Source organism: Bombina bombina, chromosome 1, assembly GCF_027579735.1.
Source record: "Bombina bombina isolate aBomBom1 chromosome 1, aBomBom1.pri, whole genome shotgun sequence".
In the NCBI taxonomy this organism is placed as follows: domain Eukaryota; kingdom Metazoa; phylum Chordata; class Amphibia; order Anura; family Bombinatoridae; genus Bombina; species Bombina bombina.
In genome coordinates, this window is record NC_069499.1 from 351,368,503 (window position 1) to 351,390,696 (window position 22,194).

General features: G+C 40.1%; 1 protein-coding gene across 2 annotated transcripts in view; it reads right to left on the reverse strand.

The window, feature by feature from the left end:
* Positions 1 to 22,194, reverse strand: part of SPEG (striated muscle enriched protein kinase) — a 649,794-nt gene that overhangs the window by 239,911 nt on the left and 387,689 nt on the right. For both annotated transcript variants that reach the window (XM_053698167.1, XM_053698168.1), the window contains one exon: positions 659 to 778. In XM_053698167.1, the coding sequence (XP_053554142.1) occupies positions 659 to 778 (120 nt within the window). The remainder of the gene's footprint in view (positions 1 to 658; positions 779 to 22,194) is intronic.

Here is a 22,194-nt window from a genome sequence, read left to right on the forward strand (position 1 = left end):
GCCTGCAGGATAACAGTTATGACGCAGCGTATATGAAGCATTATGAAGCGTATTGCTCTCCGCATTCAGCGATGTCTGTCGGACCTGATCTGCACTGTCGGATCAGGGCCGACAGACATTTGATAAATGGGCCTCAAAGCATGCAATTTTAAAAAGAAATAGACATTTCATGTCCCTTTAAAGGGGCAGTAAACTCAATTTCTTCTTTCATGATTCAGATAGAGCATACAAGTTTAAACAACTTTCCAATTTACTTCTATTATAGGAATCTAATCTAGGAAATAGAAAATGCCTTGAAGGGACAGGAAACCCAAATTTTGCTATCATGATTCAGATAGAGCAAACAATATAATTTGCTTTATTATTTAGGTATTCTTTGTTGAAACACACAACTAGGTAGTCTCAGCCCTGGGTGCTATTTGCTGATAGCAGTCACCAATCAGCAAATAACACCCAGGTGCTGAGCCTACCTAGCTATGCTTTTCAACAAAGGATATCTAAATAATGAAGCAAATTATATTGTATGCTCTATCTGAATCATGATAGCAAAATTTGGGTTTCTTGTCCCTTTAAGGCATTTTCTATTTCCTGCCAGATCGGAAACAGTCTATCCTAGTTATTACCTGGTAAGCAGGATGAGTAATATCACAGTTCTTACCTGTGACATACAGATGTGCATAGCAGGCTGCTTTTCCCACTTTGTTTGAGATGACACTCTTGTATACACCGGCATGGGAATGATTGACAGATTGAAATACCAGACGGTGAATATCTTTATCTGTGAAGAAAACACAAATTTATTCTTACTCTCTGTTCAAGACCGACTTAAAAGTTTCACTGCTGTATCAGAGGTAGTTTTGTGTGGGTCAGTCGGTGTCAGTTGGACAGTTTCCTTAAACAGGAGTAACAGTGACAAAAGTATACAGGCGCACCTCAGAGATATTGTGGGTTCGGTTCCAGACCACCGTAATAAAGCGAATATGGCAATAAAGCGAGTCACACAAAGTTTTTGTTTCCCAGTGCATATTTTTATACTATACTGCAGTCCATTAAGCTTGCAATAGCATTATGTCTAAAAAGACAATGTACATACCTCAATTAAAAAATATTTGATTGCTAAAAATGCTAACCAACATCTTAGCCTTCAGCGAGTCATAATCATTTTGCTGGTGTATGTAGATATATATATATATACAGTATGTATGTGTGTTTATATGTGTATGGCGCTGATGGGCTTGTTCAGCGCAGGATTATACAAACCTTCAATTTGTAAAAATGCAATATCTGTGAAGCGCAATAAAGCGAAGCACAACAAGGTATGGCTGTACTTGGAAACAACAGCTGGAGATGCAAGAGTCAGGGAAAAAGCAGGTGGGAGGCAAGGCAAGGTCGTTAAACAATCCGAGGTCAGGGCACGCGGCTGACAAGGCAAAGTTATTAAACAATATAAGGTCTGGGCAGGGAACGCAAGGTCGTTAAACAATCCAAGGTGGGGATAGGCCAAGGTACAAACAGATTGAGATGAGGACAAAGAACTAGGTTGCTGGAAATTGTCCAAACAAACAAGCAACGTAAAGATGGACTGATGCTATTAAAAAAAAGGCCACGGATAGCGTATATGAGAACAAAAAAAGAACACCTGCCACATTGCCAGACCTGGAAACACGTCTCTGCGGGCGCAGCACATGAACACGTAATTCTTGCATAGTCTTGCGAATCTGATGACCAAAGACGGACATCTATTGTACCGGCAGGGAAGGTACCTGACAGTGTGCGTATGTGTGGGTGTTTAATGTATAAAAGTGGTCTAGATTCCACAAATGCCATGGTTCAACTTGTAGTTAATAAAAAAACCTGCAGAAAACAAAATCTTACTTAATATCTAAATATAATTTATCCATAACAGCAATTTTCCCTTTCAAGAAATTCAAAAAGACACAGCCAAACTTTAATAGTCAAATTATTAAGTTCTCAAGTTTTGCATTGCTGTAATAAGAAGCTTTCTTGTTATACTGATTATTAAATGTCTTTACAAAGCTTGTCTGATGCATCATAAACGTAAGAAGTAAACTCCATATTGCTGTTGCTTTGAAAAAAACAAACAAAACATAAATGTGCTGCTTGCTGCTGCTGCACAGATGCCCATGTCTAAGGCGCATTAACAAAAAACTAAACATATTCTAGAGTATTATAATTTATTAAAAGCAAAACTCTTATTAAAACAGCTTATTCACATCAACTGTCCAGTCTGTTCCATAAAGGCTACTTTTTGTTTTTCATCTTTTCTTTAGACACAGTTGGGGAATGGTTTTAAGGACCCTCAATCTGCCTATGTCCGTGTGTTAAAAAATAAACATAACTTAGGTTTTAGATTTATCAAGGTATGCACCCTATTCAACAAACACTCAGCTAGATTACAAGTTTTCAGCGCTATAGGGAAATTAACGACCGCCACAAAAGCGGCGTTATTTCACCTCCCTATAGCGCTGCTGTTACAGGTTTACAAAAAGCAGGCTTGCGCGGGCGATATGGTGGAATTGAGCTCCATATTACACCTAAATACAAGTGCTGCTTTGACGTGCTCGTGCACAATTTCCCCATAGACATCAATGGGGAGAGCTGGCAAAAAAGAAGCCTAACACCTGCGATCTCGGAAACAAAAGCTCCGTAACGCAGCCCCCATGATGTCTATGGGGAAAGAAAAAGTTATGTTTAAACCTTACACCCTAACATAAAAACCACGTCTAAACACCCCTAATCTGCCGCCCCCGACATCGCCACCACCTACATAATGTTATTAACCCCTAATCTGCCGCCCTTAACATCGCCGCCACCTAAATAAAACTATTAACCCCTAATCTGCTGCCCTTAACATCGCTGCCACCTACATTACAGTTATTAACCCCTAATCCGCTGCCCTCAATGTCGCCTCCACTATACTAAAGTTATTAACCCCTAAACCTCTGGCCTCCAACATCACCAACACTGAATAAATATATTAACCCCTACACCTAACCCTAACCCTAGGCATAACCCTAACATAACCCTAAGCCTAAGTCTAACCCTAACCCCCCCTAACTAAAATATAATTAAAATAAAGCTAAATAAACCTTACAATTATTACCTAAATAATTCCTATTTAAAACTAAATACATACACCAAGATTACGAGTTTTGCGGTAACAGGGGTGCGTTGCTAACGAGCATTTTTTTTCAACGCTTCCTTAAGACAACGCTGGTATCACAGGTTTTTTTAAACCCGGCGTTAGCCGCAAAAAGGTGAGCGTAGAGCAAAATTTAGCTCCACATCTCACCTCAATACCAGCGTTGCTTACGGTAGCGGTGAGCTGCCAAAACGTGCACGATTTCCCCAAAGGAATCAATGGGGCAGATCGGGCTGAAAAAACACCTGCAAAAAAGCAGCGTTCAGCTTCTAACGCAGCCCCATTGATTCCTATGGGGAAACAAAAGTTATGTCTACACCTAACACCCTAACATGAACCCCGAGTCTAAACACCCCAAATATTACACTTATTAACCCATGATATGCAGCCCCCGACATCGCCGACACCTACATTATATTATTAACCCCTAATCTGCCGCTCCGGACACCGCCGCCACCTACATTATACTTATGAACCCCTAATCTGCTGCCCCAATCAGCCAATAGGATGAAAGCTCAATCCTATTGGCTGATTGCAATAGCCAATAGGATTTTTCACCTTTAATTCCTATTGGCTGATAGAAATCTTTCAGCCAATAGGAATCTCGGATGATGTCACTTAAAGGGAAACATTATTTTACATTGACCATCGTAAGAAGAGGATGCTCCGCGCCGGATGTCTTGAAGATGGACCCGCTCCACGCCGGATGGATGAAGATAGAAGATGCTGTCTGGATGAAGACTTCTTGCCGTCTGGTTGTGGACTTCGCCGGCTGGATGAAGATGGAAGATGGCCACCCGGAGGAAGCGTTCTTGCTGTCTGGATGAGGATGGATGTCCAGACTTGGAAAACTGTAAGTGGATCGTCGGGGGTTAGTGTTAGGTTTTTTTAAGATTTTTTTTTTAGCTTAGGGTTTGGGCAATGTAAAAGAGCTAAGTGCCCTATTAAGGGCAATTCCCATCCAAATGCCCTTTTCAGAGCAATGGTTAGCTTAGGTTTATTTAGTTTTATTTGGGGGGTTGGTTGGTTGGGGGTTGGGTTTTACTGTTGGGGGGTGTTTTTTTTTTACAGGTAAAAGAGCTGATTTCTTTGGGGCATTGGCAGTTTAGTGTAGCCTAGTTTTTTTATTTTGGGGTGCTTTTTTATTTTGATAGGGCTATTAGATTAAGACTAATTCATTTAAATTTTTTATAATGTTTTTTTTTTTTTTTTTTGTAATTTAGTGTATATTTTTTTTGTAATTTAGAAAAACTAAATTTATGCTTACCTGATAAATTACGTTCTTTTGCGATATGACGAGTCCACGGATTTCATCCTTACTTGTGGGATATTAACCTCCTGCTAACAGGAAGTGACAAAGAGCACCACAGCAGAGCTGTATATGTAGCTCCTCCCCTTCCCCTCCACCCTCAGTCATTCGGCTGAAGGTATAAGAAGAGAAAAAGGAAAGGCTAAAAGGTGCAGAGGTGACTGAAGTTTACAAAAAATATAAAGAAAAACTGTCTTAAAAAGAACAGGGTGGGCCGTGGACTCGTCATATCGTAAAAGAAAGTAATTTATCAGGTAAGCATAAATTTAGTTTTCTTTTACAAAGATATGACGAGTCCACGGATTTCATCCTTACTTGTGGGAAACCAATACCAAAGCAATAGGACACGGATGAAAGGGAGGGACAAGACAGGAACCTAAACAGAAAGCACCACTGCTTAAAGAACCTTTCTCCCAAAGATAGCCTCAGAAGAAGCAAAAGTATAAAATTTGTAAAATTTGGAAAAAGTGTGAAGGGACGACCAAGTCGCAGCCTTACAAATCTGTTCCACAGATGCATCGTTTTTAAAAGCCCATGTGGACGCCACAGCCCTAGTAGAATGAGCCGTAATTCTTTCAGGAGGCTGCTGTCCAGCAGTCTCATATGCCAGGCGGATGATACTTCTCAGCCAAAAAGAAAGATGTAGCCGTAGCTTTCTGACCCCTATGCTTTCCAGAATAAACAATGAATAATGAAGATGATTGACGGAAATCCTTAGTTGCCTGTAAGTAAAACTTTAAGGCACGGACCACGTCCAAGTTATGTAACAGCCGCTCCTTCTTAGAAGAAGGATTAGGACACAAGGAAGGAACAACAATTCCCTGATTAATATTCTTATTCGAAACAACCTTAGGAAGGAACCCAGGTTTGGCACGTAAAACCACCTTATCAGAATGAAATATGAGATAAGGCGAATCACACTGTAATGCTGAAAGCTCAGAAACTCTTTGAGCAGAAGAAATAGCAACCAAAAACAGAACTTTCCAAGATAATAGTTTAATATCTATGGAATGCATAGGTTCAAACGGAACCCCTTGCAGAACTCGAAAAACTAAATTCAAACTCCAGGGAGGAGTAATAGGTCTAAATACAGGCTTAATTCTAGATAGAGCCTGACAAAAAGACTGAACATCTGATACATTTGCCAAACGTTTGTGAAACAGAATTGACAAAGCTGAAATTTGTCCCTTTAAGGAACTTGCTGATAACCCTTTCTCCAATCCTTCTTGGAGAAAAGACAAAATCATAGGAATCCTAACTTTACTCCATGAGTAACCCTTGGATTCACACCAATAAAGATATTTACGCCATATCTTATCATAGATCTTTCTAGTGACAGGCTTTCTAGCCTGTATCAAAGTATTAATAACTGAATCAGAGAATCCTCGCTTCGATAAAATCAAGTGTTCAATCTCCACACAGTCAGTTGCAGAGAAATTAGATTTGGATGTTGGAAAGGACCTTGAATGAGAAGGTCCTGTCTCAACGGAAGTTTCCACGGTGGCAGAGAGGACATGTCCACTAGATCTGCATACCAAGTCCTGCGTGGCCACGCAGGTGCTATCAGGATCACTGAAGCTCTCTCCTGTTTGATTCGAGCAATCACGCGTGGGAGGAGAGGAAACGGCAGAAACACATAAGCTAGGCTGAACAACCAAGGTACTGCCAAGGCATCTATCAGTTTGGCCTGAGGATCCCTTGACAGGGATCCGTATCTTGTAAGCTTGGCATTCTGACGAGATGCCATCAAATCCAATTCCGGTCTGCCCCATCTGAGAATCAATGAGGCAAATACCTCCCACTCCCCCGGATGAAAAGTCTGTCGACTTAGAAAATCTGCTTCCCAGTTCTCTACCCCTGGGATGTAGATCGCTGACAGATGACAAGAGTGGACCTCTGCCCAACTGATTATCTTGGATACTTCTATTATCGCTAAGGAACTCCTTGTTCCCCCCTGATGATTGACATATGCCACAGTCATTATGTTGTCCGACTGGAATCTGATGAATTTGGCCGAAGCCAACTGAGGCCACGCCTGAAGCGCATTGAATATTGCTCTCAGTTCCAGAATTTTGATTGGAAGTAGAGACTCCACCTGAGTCCAAACACCCTGAGCCTTCAGGGAGTTCCAAACTGCACCCCAGCCCAGAAGGCTGGCATCTGTTGTCACTATCACCCAGGAGGGTCTGCGGAAACAAGTCCCCTGGGACAGATGATCTGGCGACAACCACCAAAGAAGAGAGTTTCTGGTCTCTTGATCCAGAATTATCTTTGGAGATAAATCCGCATTAATCCCCATTCCACTGACCGAGCATGCACAGTTGCAGTGGTCTGAGATGAAAGCGAGCAAACGGAACGATGTCCATTGCCGCTACCATTTATCCGATTACCTCCATATACTGAGCCACTGATGGCCGAGGAATGGACAGAAGTGCTCGGCAAGCATTCAAAATCTTTGATTTTCTGACCTCCATCAGAAATACTTTCATGGCTACCGAGTCTATCAGAGTTCCCAAGAAAGGAACCCTTATCTGTGGAAAAAGTGAACTCTTCTCTATGTTCACCTTCCAGCCGTGAGTTCTCAGAAAAAGACAACACTGTGTCCGTGTGAGATTTTGTCAGATGATATGTTGACGCCTGAATCAGAATATCGTCCAGATAAGGCGCCACCGCTATCCCTTGCGGTCTGAGAACCGCCAAAAGAGACCCTAGAACGTTTGTGAAGATTCTGGGTGCTGTGGCCAACCCGAAAAGAAGAGCCACGAACTGATAATGTTTGTCCAAGAAGGCAAACCTTAGAAACTGATGATGATCTTTGTGGATTGGAATATGAAGGTAAGCATCCTTCAAATCCACGGTAGTCATATATTGACCCTCCTGGATCATTGGCAAAATCGTTCAAATTGTCTCCATCTTGAATGATGGAACTCTTAGAAATTTGTTTAGACACGAGGTCCAAAATGGGTCTGAATGTTCCCTCTTTTTTGGGGACCACAAATAGGTTTGAGTAAAACCCCTGTCCCTGTTCCAAGTTTGGAACAGGACAGATTACTCCCATAGCAAAAAGGTCTTTTACACAGAGTAAGAACGTCTCTCTCTTTATCTGGTTTGCAGATAATTTTGAAAGATGAAATCTCCCTGTCACGCTCAGCTGCTGGGAAGCTCTGAAGTCCTCTCTGTGTGCTTGATTGACAGGTGTCTGAGCCACCCCTTCCTGATGATGTCACAACCAGGCTTTTTATTCTGGCTTCCTGTTTCTCCAGTGTCCATTTGTTTGTTAACTTTGAGGCTTCTGTTAGGATTTCTCTGAGGAATCTCTCTAACTGCTGCTTTTCTGTTGCCAATCTCTTCAAGGACTTACTATGCTGGATTAACCTTCAACCTCCTGAATACCTGTCTCCAAACAATGCAAGTACTGTTTGTTTTGTGAAACTTTCAAACTTCCTGTTTACCTGCTGCAATCCCTGCATATTCAGACTACTCTGTGTAGTGCAAACTATTCAAATACTGTTATTTCTGTGAATCCTTCAATCTGCATGTTTACCTGTTTCCAAACTCTGCAAGTTCTGACAACACAGTGTTAACCTTCAAACTACCTGATTACATGTTGTTAATTCTGCAAGTTCTGACTACACAGTGTTTACCCTCAAACTGCCTGATTACCTGTTGCATACTCTGCAAAGACTGTCTACTCAGAGTTAACCCTCAAACTGCCTGATTACCTGTTGCATACTCTGCAAAGACTGTCTACACAGTGTTAACCTTCAGACTGCCTGATAACAAATGACCTAATCCTGCATTATTAACTGTTTCCTGTTTTACCCTTCTTCTGTCTGAGTATAAGTGACTTTCCCTGCTCTCCTGATTCTGTGGAAGGCATTTCCTGAAACCAGTTCCTTATTCAGAAGTCTATCTGGCTGATATCATGAATTACTTTGGCACAGGCTAACCCTGCTCCATATCATGAATACTGTTTTTTGGAGGTTGTCGTGGGGTCACGTCCTGGATTAAACTCAGAATGCAAGGGTGTTGTTTAAGTTTGCCCTTGCATTTGGGTCTACTTCTGGATATTTCCTAACCTGACACTCCCTCTTGGGAGAAAATCCTTGAATTCCAATTGATAACCGTGGGTCACTATTTCTAGTGCCCAGGAATCCTGAACATCTCTTGCCCAAGCCTGAGCAAAGAAAGAAAGTCTGCCCCCTACTAGATCCGGTCCCGGATCGGGGGCCCCCCTTCATGCTGCTTTGTGGAAGAAGATGAAGCGGGGGGTCCTCTTTTAAAGTTCCGAAAGGAACGAAAATGATTCTGTTTACCCCTCATTTTAACCGACCTATCCTGAGGTAGGGCATGGCCTTTACCTCCTCTAATATCAGAAATGATCTCTTTCAATTCTGGCCCAAAAAGGGTCTTACCTTTAAAGGGAATAGCTAAAAGCTTATGTTTTGATGACACATCAGCAGACCAAGATTTGAGCCACAATGCTCTACATGCTAAAATAGCAAATCCTACATTTTTTTTGCCACTAATTAAGCAATTTGAAAAGCTGCATCAGTAATAAAAGAATTAGCTAGCTTAAGAGCCTTAATTCTATCTAGAATGTCATCTAATGGAGTCTCAACCTTAAGAGACTCTTGTAGAGCCTCAAACCAAAAAGCTGCTGCAATAGTTACTGGAACAATGCAAGCCATAGGTTGTAAAAGAAATCCCTGATTAACAAATCATTTCTTTAGTAGACCCTTTAATTTCTTATCCATAGGATCCTTGAAAGCACAACTATCCTCAATGGGTATAGTAGTACGCTTAGTTAGGGAAGATATAGCTCCCTCTACCTTAGGGACCATTTGCCATGAGTCCCGAATGGTATCTGATATAGGAAACATTTTCTTAAAATTAGAGAGGGAGAAAACGGTATACCTGGTCTATCCCATCCCTTACTAATAATTCTCTTAGGAACCGGAAAAACATCAGTGTAAGTAGGAACTTCCAAATATTTATCCATTTTACACAATTTCTCTGGAGGAATCACAATAGGATCACAATCATCCAGAGTCGCTAAAACCTCCCTAAGCAACAGGCGGAGGTGTTCATAGCATCCGAATCTGTCTGAGGCAAAACATTCCCTGAATCAGAAATTTCACCCTCAGACAGTAATTCCCTGATCCCCAACTCAGAGCACTGTGAGGGAACATCGGAAATAGCTAATAAAGCATCAGAGGATTCAGTATTTACATTAATACTTGACCTACTGCGTTTACCCTGCAACACTGGTAATTTAGACAATACCTCTGTAAGGGTAGTTGACATAACTGCAGCCATCTCCTGCACAGTAAAGGAATTTGACGCACTAGAAGTACTAGGCGTCGCTTGTGTGGGCATAAAAGGTTGTGACACTTGGGGAGAATTGGATGGCATATCCTGATTCTCTTCAGACTGAGAATCATCCCTAGGCACACTTACTTTATTTACAATATGCTTTTTACGAAGATACGAGGTTCTGTCGTCACAGCTAAATTAAAACAATTTTTGACAGCCGGCGATATAAAGTGGGCTAAAAAAAAAATATGCTTTTTACATTGTAAAGCCCTTTCAGTACAAAAGTTACACAATGTTAGAGGGGGTTGTACAATAGCTTCTAAACACATAGAACAATGAGAAACCTCAATGTCAGACATGCTGAACAGACTAGTAATACCACAAAAGTCGTTTAAACACTTATCTATAGCATGAAATAAACATTAGAAAAAAACGTGTACTGTGCCTTTAAGAAAAGAAAAAGTGAACAATTTTTCCAAAATGCACAAAAATGTAAAATTATTCCCAAATTTAACTTAATATCGTTGGTTAATCCAAAAATTACTGCACCCAGAAGCAAGGGCAGAAATAAGGCTTTAGAAGTACTTATATCAACATGTAGTCAAAAGATAGATAAAAATACACTCTGCACCTCGCCACAGCTCTGCTGTGGCACCTACCTGACCCCAGGGTACTTTGAATCAAGTTTCCAACCCTTCAGACCAGCTACACAGTCCAGGAGACACCGAGTTACTGTTTGCTGCTGCTAAGCCTGAAGAAATTGCGCCAAAATAGGCTCCGCCCCTTAAGGTCAAAAGTCGGAGTAGGCCCAAACAACACCGCATGGAAATGCAGTTTTGCACTAAAGTAAAAATACACACACAATATACAACCCTCAAGCATAAAACCAATAAGTTTTAAGTGCCAAAAATAAAAAAGATAAAACATTGTTCTTTATATTGTCTCCCATGTCACATAATGCCCAAATATCAACTAATGATAAATATAAAATAGGGACTCCAGTAACACCCCTCTTATTAAAATAGGTTTTACTGCTTACCCCATTCCCATACAGGGAAATAATGCCAGCCAGTTCTGATACACCAAGTCTTCTCAGAAAAAAAGGCTGCACATACCTTAATGCTGCTTGTAGCATGAAACCGGTCTCCATACTGAAGATGTCTCATGGTTACCTTCAGAAGTCTTGTGGGAACCAGCGTGGATCTTAGTTACAAATGCTAAGATCATCAAACCTCAGGGCAGAAATCTTCTTCCATATCCCCCTGAGGAAAATAGTATGCACCGGTACCATTTAAAATAAAAAAACTTCTTGATTGAAGAAACTAAAACTAACACCTCACTTTACCATGTCTTCCTAGTATAACACAGGCAAAGAGAATGACTGGGGGTGGAGGGGAAGGGGACGGGCTATATATACAGCTCTGCTGTGGTGCTCTTTGCCACTTCCTGTTAGCAGGAGATTAATATCCCACAAGTAAGGATGAAATCCGTGGACTCGTCATATCTTTGTAAAAGAAATTGAATTTTAATAATTTAATTTATTTTATTTTATTGTAATGTTAGTTTTTAGTGTAAGGCAGGCTAGGTTTTATTTTACAGGTAACTTTGTATTTATTTTAGCTAGGTAGTTATTAAATAGTTAATAACTATTTACTAACTAGTCTACCTAGTTAAAATAAATACAAACTTACCTGTGAAATAAAAATAAAACCTAAGATAGTCACAATATAACTATTAGTAATATTGTAGCTAGCTTCGGTTTTATTTTACATGTATGTAGGTTTATTTAGATTTATTTTAATTATATTTAAGCTAGGGGGTGTTAGGGTTACGTTAGGGTTAGGTTTAGGGGTTAATATATTTATGTAGAGTTAGTGATGTGGGAGGTCAGAGATTTAGGGGTTAATAATTTAAGTATATTTCGTTGTGAGGGGCTTGCGATTTAGTGGTTAATACGTTTATTATAGCGGTGGTGTGGATGGACGGCAGATTAGGGGTTAATAATCTTTAAATACTGTTTGCGATGCAGGAGGGTGGCGGTTTAGGGATTAATAGGTTTTTTTTATAGTGGCAACGATGTTGGGGAGCGGCGAAATAGGGGTTCAGAATTTATTTTTAGTGGGAGCATTGTTTGGAGCGGCAGATTAGGGGTTAATAACTTATTATAGTGTTTGCTATGTGGGAGGGCAAGAGTTTAGGGGTTAATAGGTAGTTTATGGGTGTTAGTGTACTTTGTAACACTTTAGTTATGAGTTTTATGCTACACCTTTGTAACGTAAAACTCATAACTACTGACTTTAGATGGCGGTACAGATCTTGTCGGTTATAGGGTGTACCGCTAACTTTTTGGCCACCCTGGCAAACTCGTAATACCGGCGCTATGGAAGTCCCATTGAAAACGGACTTTTTTAAAAGTGGGGTACTGACTGTTTTTTTCCTGCGCCCGGATTATGTCACGATCTGTATTCGCGTCAGATTCATTTCACATATTTTCTGTCCATATTAACCCAAATCTAATCAAGTGCACAAACATATTCACACATCTAAACACACATTTTTACAAATGCATATACAAATATATATACTCACACATACACATATCTATCTATATATTGGAGCCCTTTCAAGTCAAACACTTTGCCATATACCATCCCTTTAAAAAACTTTTTATAAATATTAAAATTATATTTTTTTTTATTAAAAAGTGTATACATAAGTGTTATAGTTTATTTTAATATGTTTTGGATGTGTTTTGTGAATTTTTTTTTGGAACCCTTACACTTTACTTCTGGTCTCAATTCATGCTAAACATTCTAGCGCAATTTTGTCTTTCACTTGAGTGCAACCTTTAACTTTTAAATTATATTGTGAGCACTATTTAGTGTGTGCACAAAGTCAATTTAAAGTACAGGTTGCGCTAGAGCCATGTCAGCTGCGCTTACCCTTCTCTGGTAAATGGGATTGTAATATCCATACTACTCACCGCTTCTAACATAAACAAAACTCCAGAGGGGGAGAGAAAACATAACTAGCAAGTACAAGCAGCAGAAATAATAACAGGTTAAACAAAGAATCCAGAACACCTTATGTTATGTCTAAAAAAAAATTCTGGACAGATGAGTGGAGTCAGTGGAATGTCCTTTTAGCAATGTTTGTTCTGTGCAGCCTGATGAATGTTAGGGTAGAACAAGCCCACTGAAAGAATTTATCCTACCCCCACCTTCCTATACAAGACATTGGAAGAAGCCCAGCTCCAAAAACTGGTCAGTCTTTGTAATTAAAAGAGTCTTACCAACGGGGGTCCAAGCATGAAGGAGGGACACTGTAAAAAATAGAAAAGCGTGAAATTCATTAGTTCTCCTCTATAGGCTGTCACATTGGTAAGGGATTATCCCAAGGGCAGATCTCCACACTGCAATGGGTCAACAAACTGAGCCGAGTAGGGCATCCTGTTCATGGCCGACATTTCTGCGGGCTCATCTCACATTGTTCTGGTAATGCCATGCTCAGGTGAGGAAAATGAGAGACAGGCAGAGCTGCACCCCCTCCAAGATGGATGATCTCTGGGTTACTACTCGCAAAAAAAGAGAGGAAGGAGCTGAAATTGTAGGCTCTTCCATTTTAACCGCACTCTCCGTGTGTGGGGATGTTTGATCATAGGAAAGTTGAATTTGTGACCTGGCTCCACTGTTGCTCTGGTAAAAAGGGCATGCTAGTATGTGCTTTACATCGATCGTATCAGGGAATGCTCTGTATAAAGAGCCAAGCTCCCACATCTGCTTAAAGGGGCACTGAACCCAATTTTTTTTTCATGATTCAGATAGAGCATGCAATTTTAAGCAACTTTCTTATTTACTCCTATTATCATTTTTTTCATTCTCTTGCTATCTTTATTTGAAAAAAGAAGACATCTAAGCTAAGGAGCCAGCCAATTGTTGGTTCAGAACTCTGGACAGCACTAGTTTATTGGTGAGTGAATTTATCCACCAATCAGCAAGAACAACTCAGGTTGTTCCCCAAAAATGGACCGGCATCTAAACTTATATTCTTGCTTTTCTAATAAAGAAACCAAGAGAATGAAGACAATTTGATTATAGGAGTAAATTAGAAAGTTGCTTAAAATTGCATGCTCGGGTGAGTTCCGGGGGAGGAGCCCAGGTGTGTGGTCACAAGATACACCTGCTCTGAATTACCTACCCTTCAAGCTCTTGGCGAGTAACTCCCACCTAAAGCCCTTGACCCTGGGCGGCTTGTTCAGTCTAGCATCTACCGCTACTGGAACTCCATTAGTGCCAAGCCATTGCACTAAAACTGCTAAAAGCAGCAGAGGTCCTATTTTTGTTCAGTTATTTACAATTACATTGAATGAAATATTATCATACTGCCCTTTATGCCTTTCTTACAAGAGCAACACAAGAAACAAAGTCCAAGAGACATATACTTATATATCTTATAACAAGCAGTTTATGTGTCTCCACTGCGTGCGGACTTTCAATGCGAGAGACTCTCTCTGTGCCTGACAAGCTGTACCTGCAAGTAAATAAGATACGATACGAGGATCCCCCACAACTGGAATTATACCTGTTTCAAGGTACTCCCTGAAAACAACTTGGAGCTGACCCAGCTATCTGAGGGAACCCTTTGTCTTTTTGCCCTCCCTCCTTGGTGCATTGCCCGGGGGTTCGGGCTGTGTTGGTGCTGTTCACTGGCGGTTGCGGCTTGCCTGCTGGGCTGAGAGACGTGGACCCTGCGAGTATCCATTGAGCCGTTTCCTACTGCTGTCCTGCAGCCCCCTCCCACCGATGCTGTGCAAGGGGTGAGGATTCCTGTTCCTGGCTCGAGGTGCTGTTGCGACTGCTGGGCTGTTCTGGCTGGCTGCCGTGCAGATTTGGAGCTATCAAGGTCGCAGAAGGTTCACTATTCGGGCTGCACTCCCCCCTCCACCGGTGTTGCGCAGGGGGGGACAGCCCTCAGAGGAAGTCATCGCATTTGATTATGGGCCCTCGGCAGACCAGGGACTGGTAAAGTAATAATCGGACTTGGGTCTGTTGTCTTTTTTTCTTCTTTCATCTCCCTGCCTCATCGTTTACAATACTTTGGAGGAACGTATAATTCATAAAGACACTGTTCAAAGACTGTCCTTTTGTTACTTGTATATAATAATTGGGACATTTTTCATAAATTAAAATTACCGGTATAAATGTATTACTCAATAGTAAGGTTATTGTAGTACAGAGGTTCCTGTCATAATTGCTGTTTGGTATTAGGATATGGTCGGAAAAAAATGTATTTATTAACAATCTTCAGGTACTAGACCACAGACCTTAACTTAAGTTAGAGTAATCAGTATTATATAAAGGGAAAGGGAAAAGCGAAAAGGAAAGAAAAAAAAGGGGAGAGAAGGGGCAGGAAAAAGGGAAAGGGTGAGGGAAGGGGAAAGTCTGGTTTACGCATAATTGATAGATATGTTTAAAAACATAACCTTTTCTTTTCTCCTGGCTGAGTCCTTATATCCTTAAGGTATAAATTTATAGAAATATAATTCCCTATCTCTCCCTGAAGACACCTGATATTGCAAATCCTGATATTGTTTAAAATTTTATCTATTAGGACTACATTTTGTATCTGTTACGCTATTTTCCTTTTTTTTTTCTCTCTTTTATTTTTTTATTTTTTTTTTAGGGTGTAAAGGAAAATTTTCTTCAATGAAAATGGTTTTAGTGCTATTGCTGAAATTATTTAACTGATTATTAACTGTTTAAGTATTCATAGATTGTTGAAATAATACTGTCTCTTGCTTAACATTGATATAATGTAAAAAAGAATATGCTCATGTTATCATGGATTGTTTTTTTGGGCCATTTTCTAGCACTAAAAGGTTCACAAAGGTTTACTCTCTCTAAAGAGGTTTAGGCTTCAAAATTAAATAGGATCACGAATACTAATAAATTAGCAGTAGAACTATCTTTTAGATTTACTTTAATTGAGTGAATCTATCTCAGCTGCAACTATTTCTACTGTTTCTGTTTCATTTTCTCCTCTCTCCCCGCCCATACACTAATTTACCCTCACTTGGTTGCAGACGGCTCACGACTTAACAACCCCTCACACATCACTTTCCTCCTCCCACCCTTCACCATTTTGCTTTTTCCCTACCCCTAATGAGGGGTTTTGCACTTTAATTCCCTTCCCTTTTCCAACTCACTGGCACATCCCTTGCACTTCTACATTAATTATAGCTATAAACACATGGATAAATTCTTGCATCTTCACTCCAAAAACACACCTTCTCCAATGGCGGCTAGATCAAGAGATAACGGAATAAGGTCACTTCAGACCTCTCCGCTGAGACACTCTCATCTACTAGCAACAACCAAATATCATTAGAATCTATAGACATTCAGGCCTAGATTTAGAGTTCGGCGGTAAAAGGGCTGTTAACGCTCCGCGGGTTTTTTTCTGGCCGCACCATAAATTTAACTCTGGTATCGAGAGTTCAAACAAATGCTGCGTTAGGCTCCAAAAAAGGAGCGTAGAGCATTTTTACCGCAAATGCAACTCTCGATACCAGAGTTGCTTACGGACGCGGCCGGCATCAAAAACGTGCTCGTGCACGATTCTCCCATAGGAAACAATGGGGCTGTTTGAGCTGAAAAAAAACCTAACACCTGCAAAAAAGCAGCGTTCAGCTCCTAACGCAGCCCCATTGTTTCCTATGGGGAAACACCTCCTAAGTCTGCACCTAACACCCTAACATGTACCCCGAGTCTAAACACCCCTAACCTTACACTTATTAACTCCTAATCTGCCGCCCCCGCTATCGCTGACCCCTGCATTACACTTTTAACCCCTAATCTGCCGCTCCGTAAACCGCCGCCACCTACGTTATCCCTATGTACCCCTAATCTGCTGCCCTAACATCGCCGACCCCTATGTTATATTTATTAACCCCTAATCTGCCCCCCACATCGTCGCCGACACCTGCCTACACTTATTAACCCCTAATCTGCCGAGCGGACCTGAGCGCTACTATAATAAAGTTATTAACCCCTAATCCGCCTCACTAACCCTATCATAAATACTATTAACCCCTAATCTGCCCTCCCTAACATCGCCGACACCTACCTTCAATTATTAACCCCTAATCTGCCGACCGGAGCTCACCGCTATTCTAATAAATGGATTAACCCCTAAAGCTAAGTCTAACCCTAACACTAACACCCCCCTAAGTTAAATATAATTTTTATCTAACAAAATAAATTAACTCTTATTAAATAAATGATTCCTATTTAAAGCTAAATACTTACCTGTAAAATAAATCCTAATATAGCTACAATATAAATTATAATTATATTATAGCTATTTTAGGATTAATATTTATTTTACAGGCAACTTTGTAATTATTTTAACCAGGTACAATAGCTATTAAATAGTTAAGAACTATTTAATAGTTACCTAGTTAAAATAATAACAAATTTACCTGTAAAATAAATCATAACCTAAGATATAATTAAACCTAACACTACACTATCAATAAATGAATTAAATAAACTACCTACAATTACCTACAATTAACCTAACACTACACTATCAATAAATTAATTAAACACAATTGCTACAAATAAATAAAATTAAATAAACTATCTAAAGTACAAAAAATAAAAAAGAACTAAGTTACAGAAAATAATAAAATATTTACAAACATAATAAAAATATTACAACAATTTTAAACTAATTACACCTACTCTAAGCCCCCTAATAAAATAACAAAGCCCCCCAAAATAAAAAATTCCCTACCCTATTCTAAAATACAAATATTACAAGCTCTTTTACCTTACCAGCCCTGAACAGGGCCCTTTGCGGGGCATGCCCCAAGAATTTCAGCTCTTTTGCCTGTAAAAAAAAACATACAATACCCCCCCCCAACATTACAACCCACCACCCACATACCCCTAATCTAACCCAAACCCCCCTTAAATAAACCTAACACTACCCCCCTGATGATCTTCCTACCTTGTCTTCACCATGCCAGGTTCACCGATCCGTCCTGGCTCCAAGATCTTCATCCAACCCAAGCGTGGGCTAGACATCCACTGAAGAAGTCCAGAAGAGGGTCCAAAGTCTTCCTCCTATCCGGCAAGAAGAGGACATCCGGACCGGCAAACATCTTCTCCAAGCGGCATCTTCTATCTTCTTCCATCCGATGACGACCGGCTCCATCTTGAAGACCTCCAGCGCGGATCCATCCTCTTCTTCCGACGACTAGACGACGAATGATGGTTCCTTTAAGGGACGTCATCCAAGATGGCGTCCCTCGAATTCCGATTGGCTGATAGGATTCTATCAGCCAATCGGAATTAAGGTAGGAATTTTCTGATTGGCTGATGGAATCAGCCAATCAGAATATAGTTCAATCCGATTGGCTGATCCAATCAGCCAATCAGATTGAGCTCGCATTCTATTGGCTGATCGGAACAGCCAATAGAATGCGAGCTCAATCTGATTGGCTGATTGGATCAGCCAATCGGATTGAACTATATTCTGATTGGCTGATTCCATCAGCCAATCAGAAAATTCCTACCTTAATTCCGATTGGCTGATAGAATCCTATCAGCCAATCGGAATTCGAGGGACGCCATCTTGGATGACGTCCCTTAAAGGAACCGTCATTCGTCGTCTAGTCGTCGGAAGAAGAGGATGGATCCGCGCTGGAGGTCTTCAAGATGGAGCCGGTCGTCATCGGATGGAAGAAGATAGAAGATGCCGCTTGGAGAAGATGTTTGCCGGTCCGGATGTCCTCTTCTTGCCGGATAGGAGGAAGACTTTGGACCCTCTTCTGGACTTCTTCAGTGGATGTCTAGCCCACGCTTGGGTTGGATGAAGATCTTGGAGCCAGGACGGATCGGTGAACCTGGCATGGTGAAGACAAGGTAGGAAGATCATCAGGGGGGTAGTGTTAGGTTTATTTAAGGGGGGTTTGGGTTAGATTAGGGGTATGTGGGTGGTGGGTTGTAATGTTGGGGGGGGGTATTGTATGTTTTTTTTTACAGGCAAAAGAGCTGAAATTCTTGGGGCATGCCCCGCAAAGGGCCCTGTTCAGGGCTGGTAAGGTAAAAGAGCTTGTAATATTTGTATTTTAGAATAGGGTAGGGAATTTTTTATTTTGGGGGGCTTTGTTATTTTATTAGGGGGCTTAGAGTAGGTGTAATTAGTTTAAAATTGTTGTAATATTTTTATTATGTTTGTAAATATTTTATTATTTTCTGTAACTTAGTTCTTTTTTATTTTTTGTACTTTAGATAGTTTATTTAATTTTATTTATTTGTAGCAATTGTGTTTAATTAATTTATTGATAGTGTAGTGTTAGGTTAATTGTAGGTAATTGTAGGTAGTTTATTTAATTATTTTATTGATAGGGTAGTGTTAGGTTTAATTATATCTTAGGTTATGATTTATTTTACAGGTAAATTTGTTATTATTTTAACTAGGTAACTATTAAATAGTTCTTAACTATTTAATAGCTATTGTACCTGGTTAAAATAATTACAAAGTTGCCTGTAAAATAAATATTAATCCTAAAATAGCTATAATATAATTATAATTTATATTGTAGCTATATTAGGATTTATTTTACAGGTAAGTATTTAGCTTTAAATAGGAATCATTTATTTAATAAGAGTTAATTTATTTCGTTAGATAAAAATTATATTTAACTTAGGGGGGTGTTAGTGTTAGGGTTAGACTTAGCTTTAGGGGTTAATACATTTATTAGAATAGCGGTGAGCTCCGGTCGGCAGATTAGGGGTTAATAAGTGTAGGTAGGTGTCGGCGACGTTGTGGGGGGCAGATTAGGGGTTAATAAATATAACATAGGGGTCGGCGATGTTAGGGGTAGCAGATTAGGGGTACATAGGGATAACGTAGGTGGCGGCGATTTGCGGTCGGAAGATTAGGGGTTAATTATTTTAAGTAGCTTGCGGCGACGTTGTGGGGGGCAAGTTAGGGGTTAATAGATATAATACAGGGGTCGGCGGTGTTAGGGGCAGCAGATTAGGGGTACATAAGTATAACGTAGGTGGCGGTCGGCAGATTAGGGGTTAAAAATTTTAATCGAGTGTCGGCGATGTGGGGGGAGCTCGGTTTAGGGGTACATAGGTAGTTTATGGGTGTTAGTGTACTTTAGGGTACAGTAGTTAAGAGCTTTATAAACCGGCGTTAGCCAGAAAGCTCTTAACTCCTGCTATTTTCAGGCGGCTGGAATCTTGTCGTTAGAGCTCTAACGCTCACTGCAGAAACGACTCTAAATACCAGCGTTAGGAAGATCCCATTGAAAAGATAGGCTACGCAAATGGCGTAGGGGGATCTGCGGTATGGAAAAGTCGCGGCTGTAAAGTGAGCGTTAGACCCTTTAATCACTGACTCCAAATACCAGCGGGCGCCCAAAACCAGCGTTAGGAGCCTCTAACGCTGGTTTTGACGGCTACCGCCGAACTCTAAATCTAGGCCTTAATCTTTAGTTTCTAAAATATCGGAAGCTCTTTCACCTAAATTCGAAACTCTGAGAAATTAGATCAAATTAGATATTGTACATCTAACATCAGAAGTCAGGCAATTTGCAGGCAGGCTTACAGAGGCAGAGCAAAGGATATCAGATCTTGAGGATAATATGATAGAACATAATGTTAAGACTGAAGCCTCAACTAATACTCTTCTAAAATTACAAAAACAAAATTGAAGACTTAGAGAACCGCGCACGTAGGAATAACCTTAGAATAATAGGGGTCCCTGAGGACAAACAATATGATGACTTACCTAAATTACTTATGATAACAATCCCGCAGCTCTTAAAGATCTCTGAGAATTTCCCTAAAACATTTATTGAAAGAGCACATAGAATTGGCCCTGTTTACTCCTCTAAAACAAATGCTAGACCCAGGCCAATCATTGTCAAATTCTTAAATTACCAAGACAAGGTCACATTTTTACAATCTTTCCACAAGTGTCAGCCCATATTCTTAGGGGAAGCTAAAATCCTGCTGTTTCAGGATTACTCATTGGACACAGTTACTAAAAGAAGGGAAATAGCTCCAATTTGCACAAAGTTTATTCAAAAGGGAATACGAGCAAATATACTGCACCCTGCTAGACTTAAGGTATATCTAGAGAATCAGTCATATGTTTTTGACACCCCAGCAGAAGCAGGAAAATTTTATGCTGAAAAATTTGCTATAGATTAAATAGCTCATAATTAATATCGATGTCATATTCAATGTAATTTTTACTTTATTATGAATAAGGACCTTTCTACCAAGGGTAACAGAGAGTCAAGAAGGTTCTGTCTCTCTGGAAAATGGGTTCCCTTTCCCCTCCCTCCGTTTCTTTTTTTTCTTTCTTTTTTTTTTTACTCTCCCCTTCTTCTTTCTCTTTCTCTGTATAAATAATAGTTATGCCAAGCAGAGTTAAGATCACCTCATGGAACATAGGCGGCCTTACGTCTCCTATTAAAAGGAAAACTATACTATCATACTTAAAGAAAATTAACACCTCTATTGCATTTTGCAAGAAACACATTTAAAAACTGAAGAGGTTCTTAAGCTTAAATCTACATGGGTTCGAGAGGTGTTCTTTTCTCCAAGTATTAAGAGGAAGGGGGGAGTGGCTATTCTTGTAAGCAAAACTATTAAATATCAAGTATTACAGGTAGACTCTCACTCTGAAGGGAGATTCATACTTTTAAAAATTAAGATCGATAATACTCTATACACACTATGTAACATATATGCTCCAAATGTTTTTAATCCATCCTTCTGGGAAGTAGTACAAGCCAGGCTCATGATGTGTGCTGAGGGATACCTGATAATGGGGGGGGGACTTTAACATGGCCCCTAAATATCCGCTAGATAGGCTTAGACGAGATCATGTGCCTAAAAAAACTAAGAGAGATAAATTGGAATCAAAACTTTTTTCTAGAATATTTGTTAATCTAAAGGTCCGTGATATATGGAGACTCCAAAATCCGGATTCTTGTGAGTATACTTGCCTTTCAAAAGCACATAAGTCCCTCTCAAGGATAGTCCTACTTTTACTTGATGAGAGGCTATGTAAATCACAGGTGCAGGCTCAAATACTTCCTATAGCTATCTCCGATCATGCCCCCATATGTTTAGATTTTCAATCTCATGATCAAACGCAAACACATAGACAATTCTTTTTCCCAACATTTCTTGCCACAGATCTCAAATTTAAAAACTGGCTAGAAGCTAAATTCAAAGATTATGCTCATTTTAATCGTGATTATATTTCACGTCCCTTATTATTTTGGGAGACGGCTAAGGCAGTATTAAGGGGAGAGATACTAGCATATAATGTGAAAAGAACTAAAAAACTTAAGCAAAGGGAGGGGGAG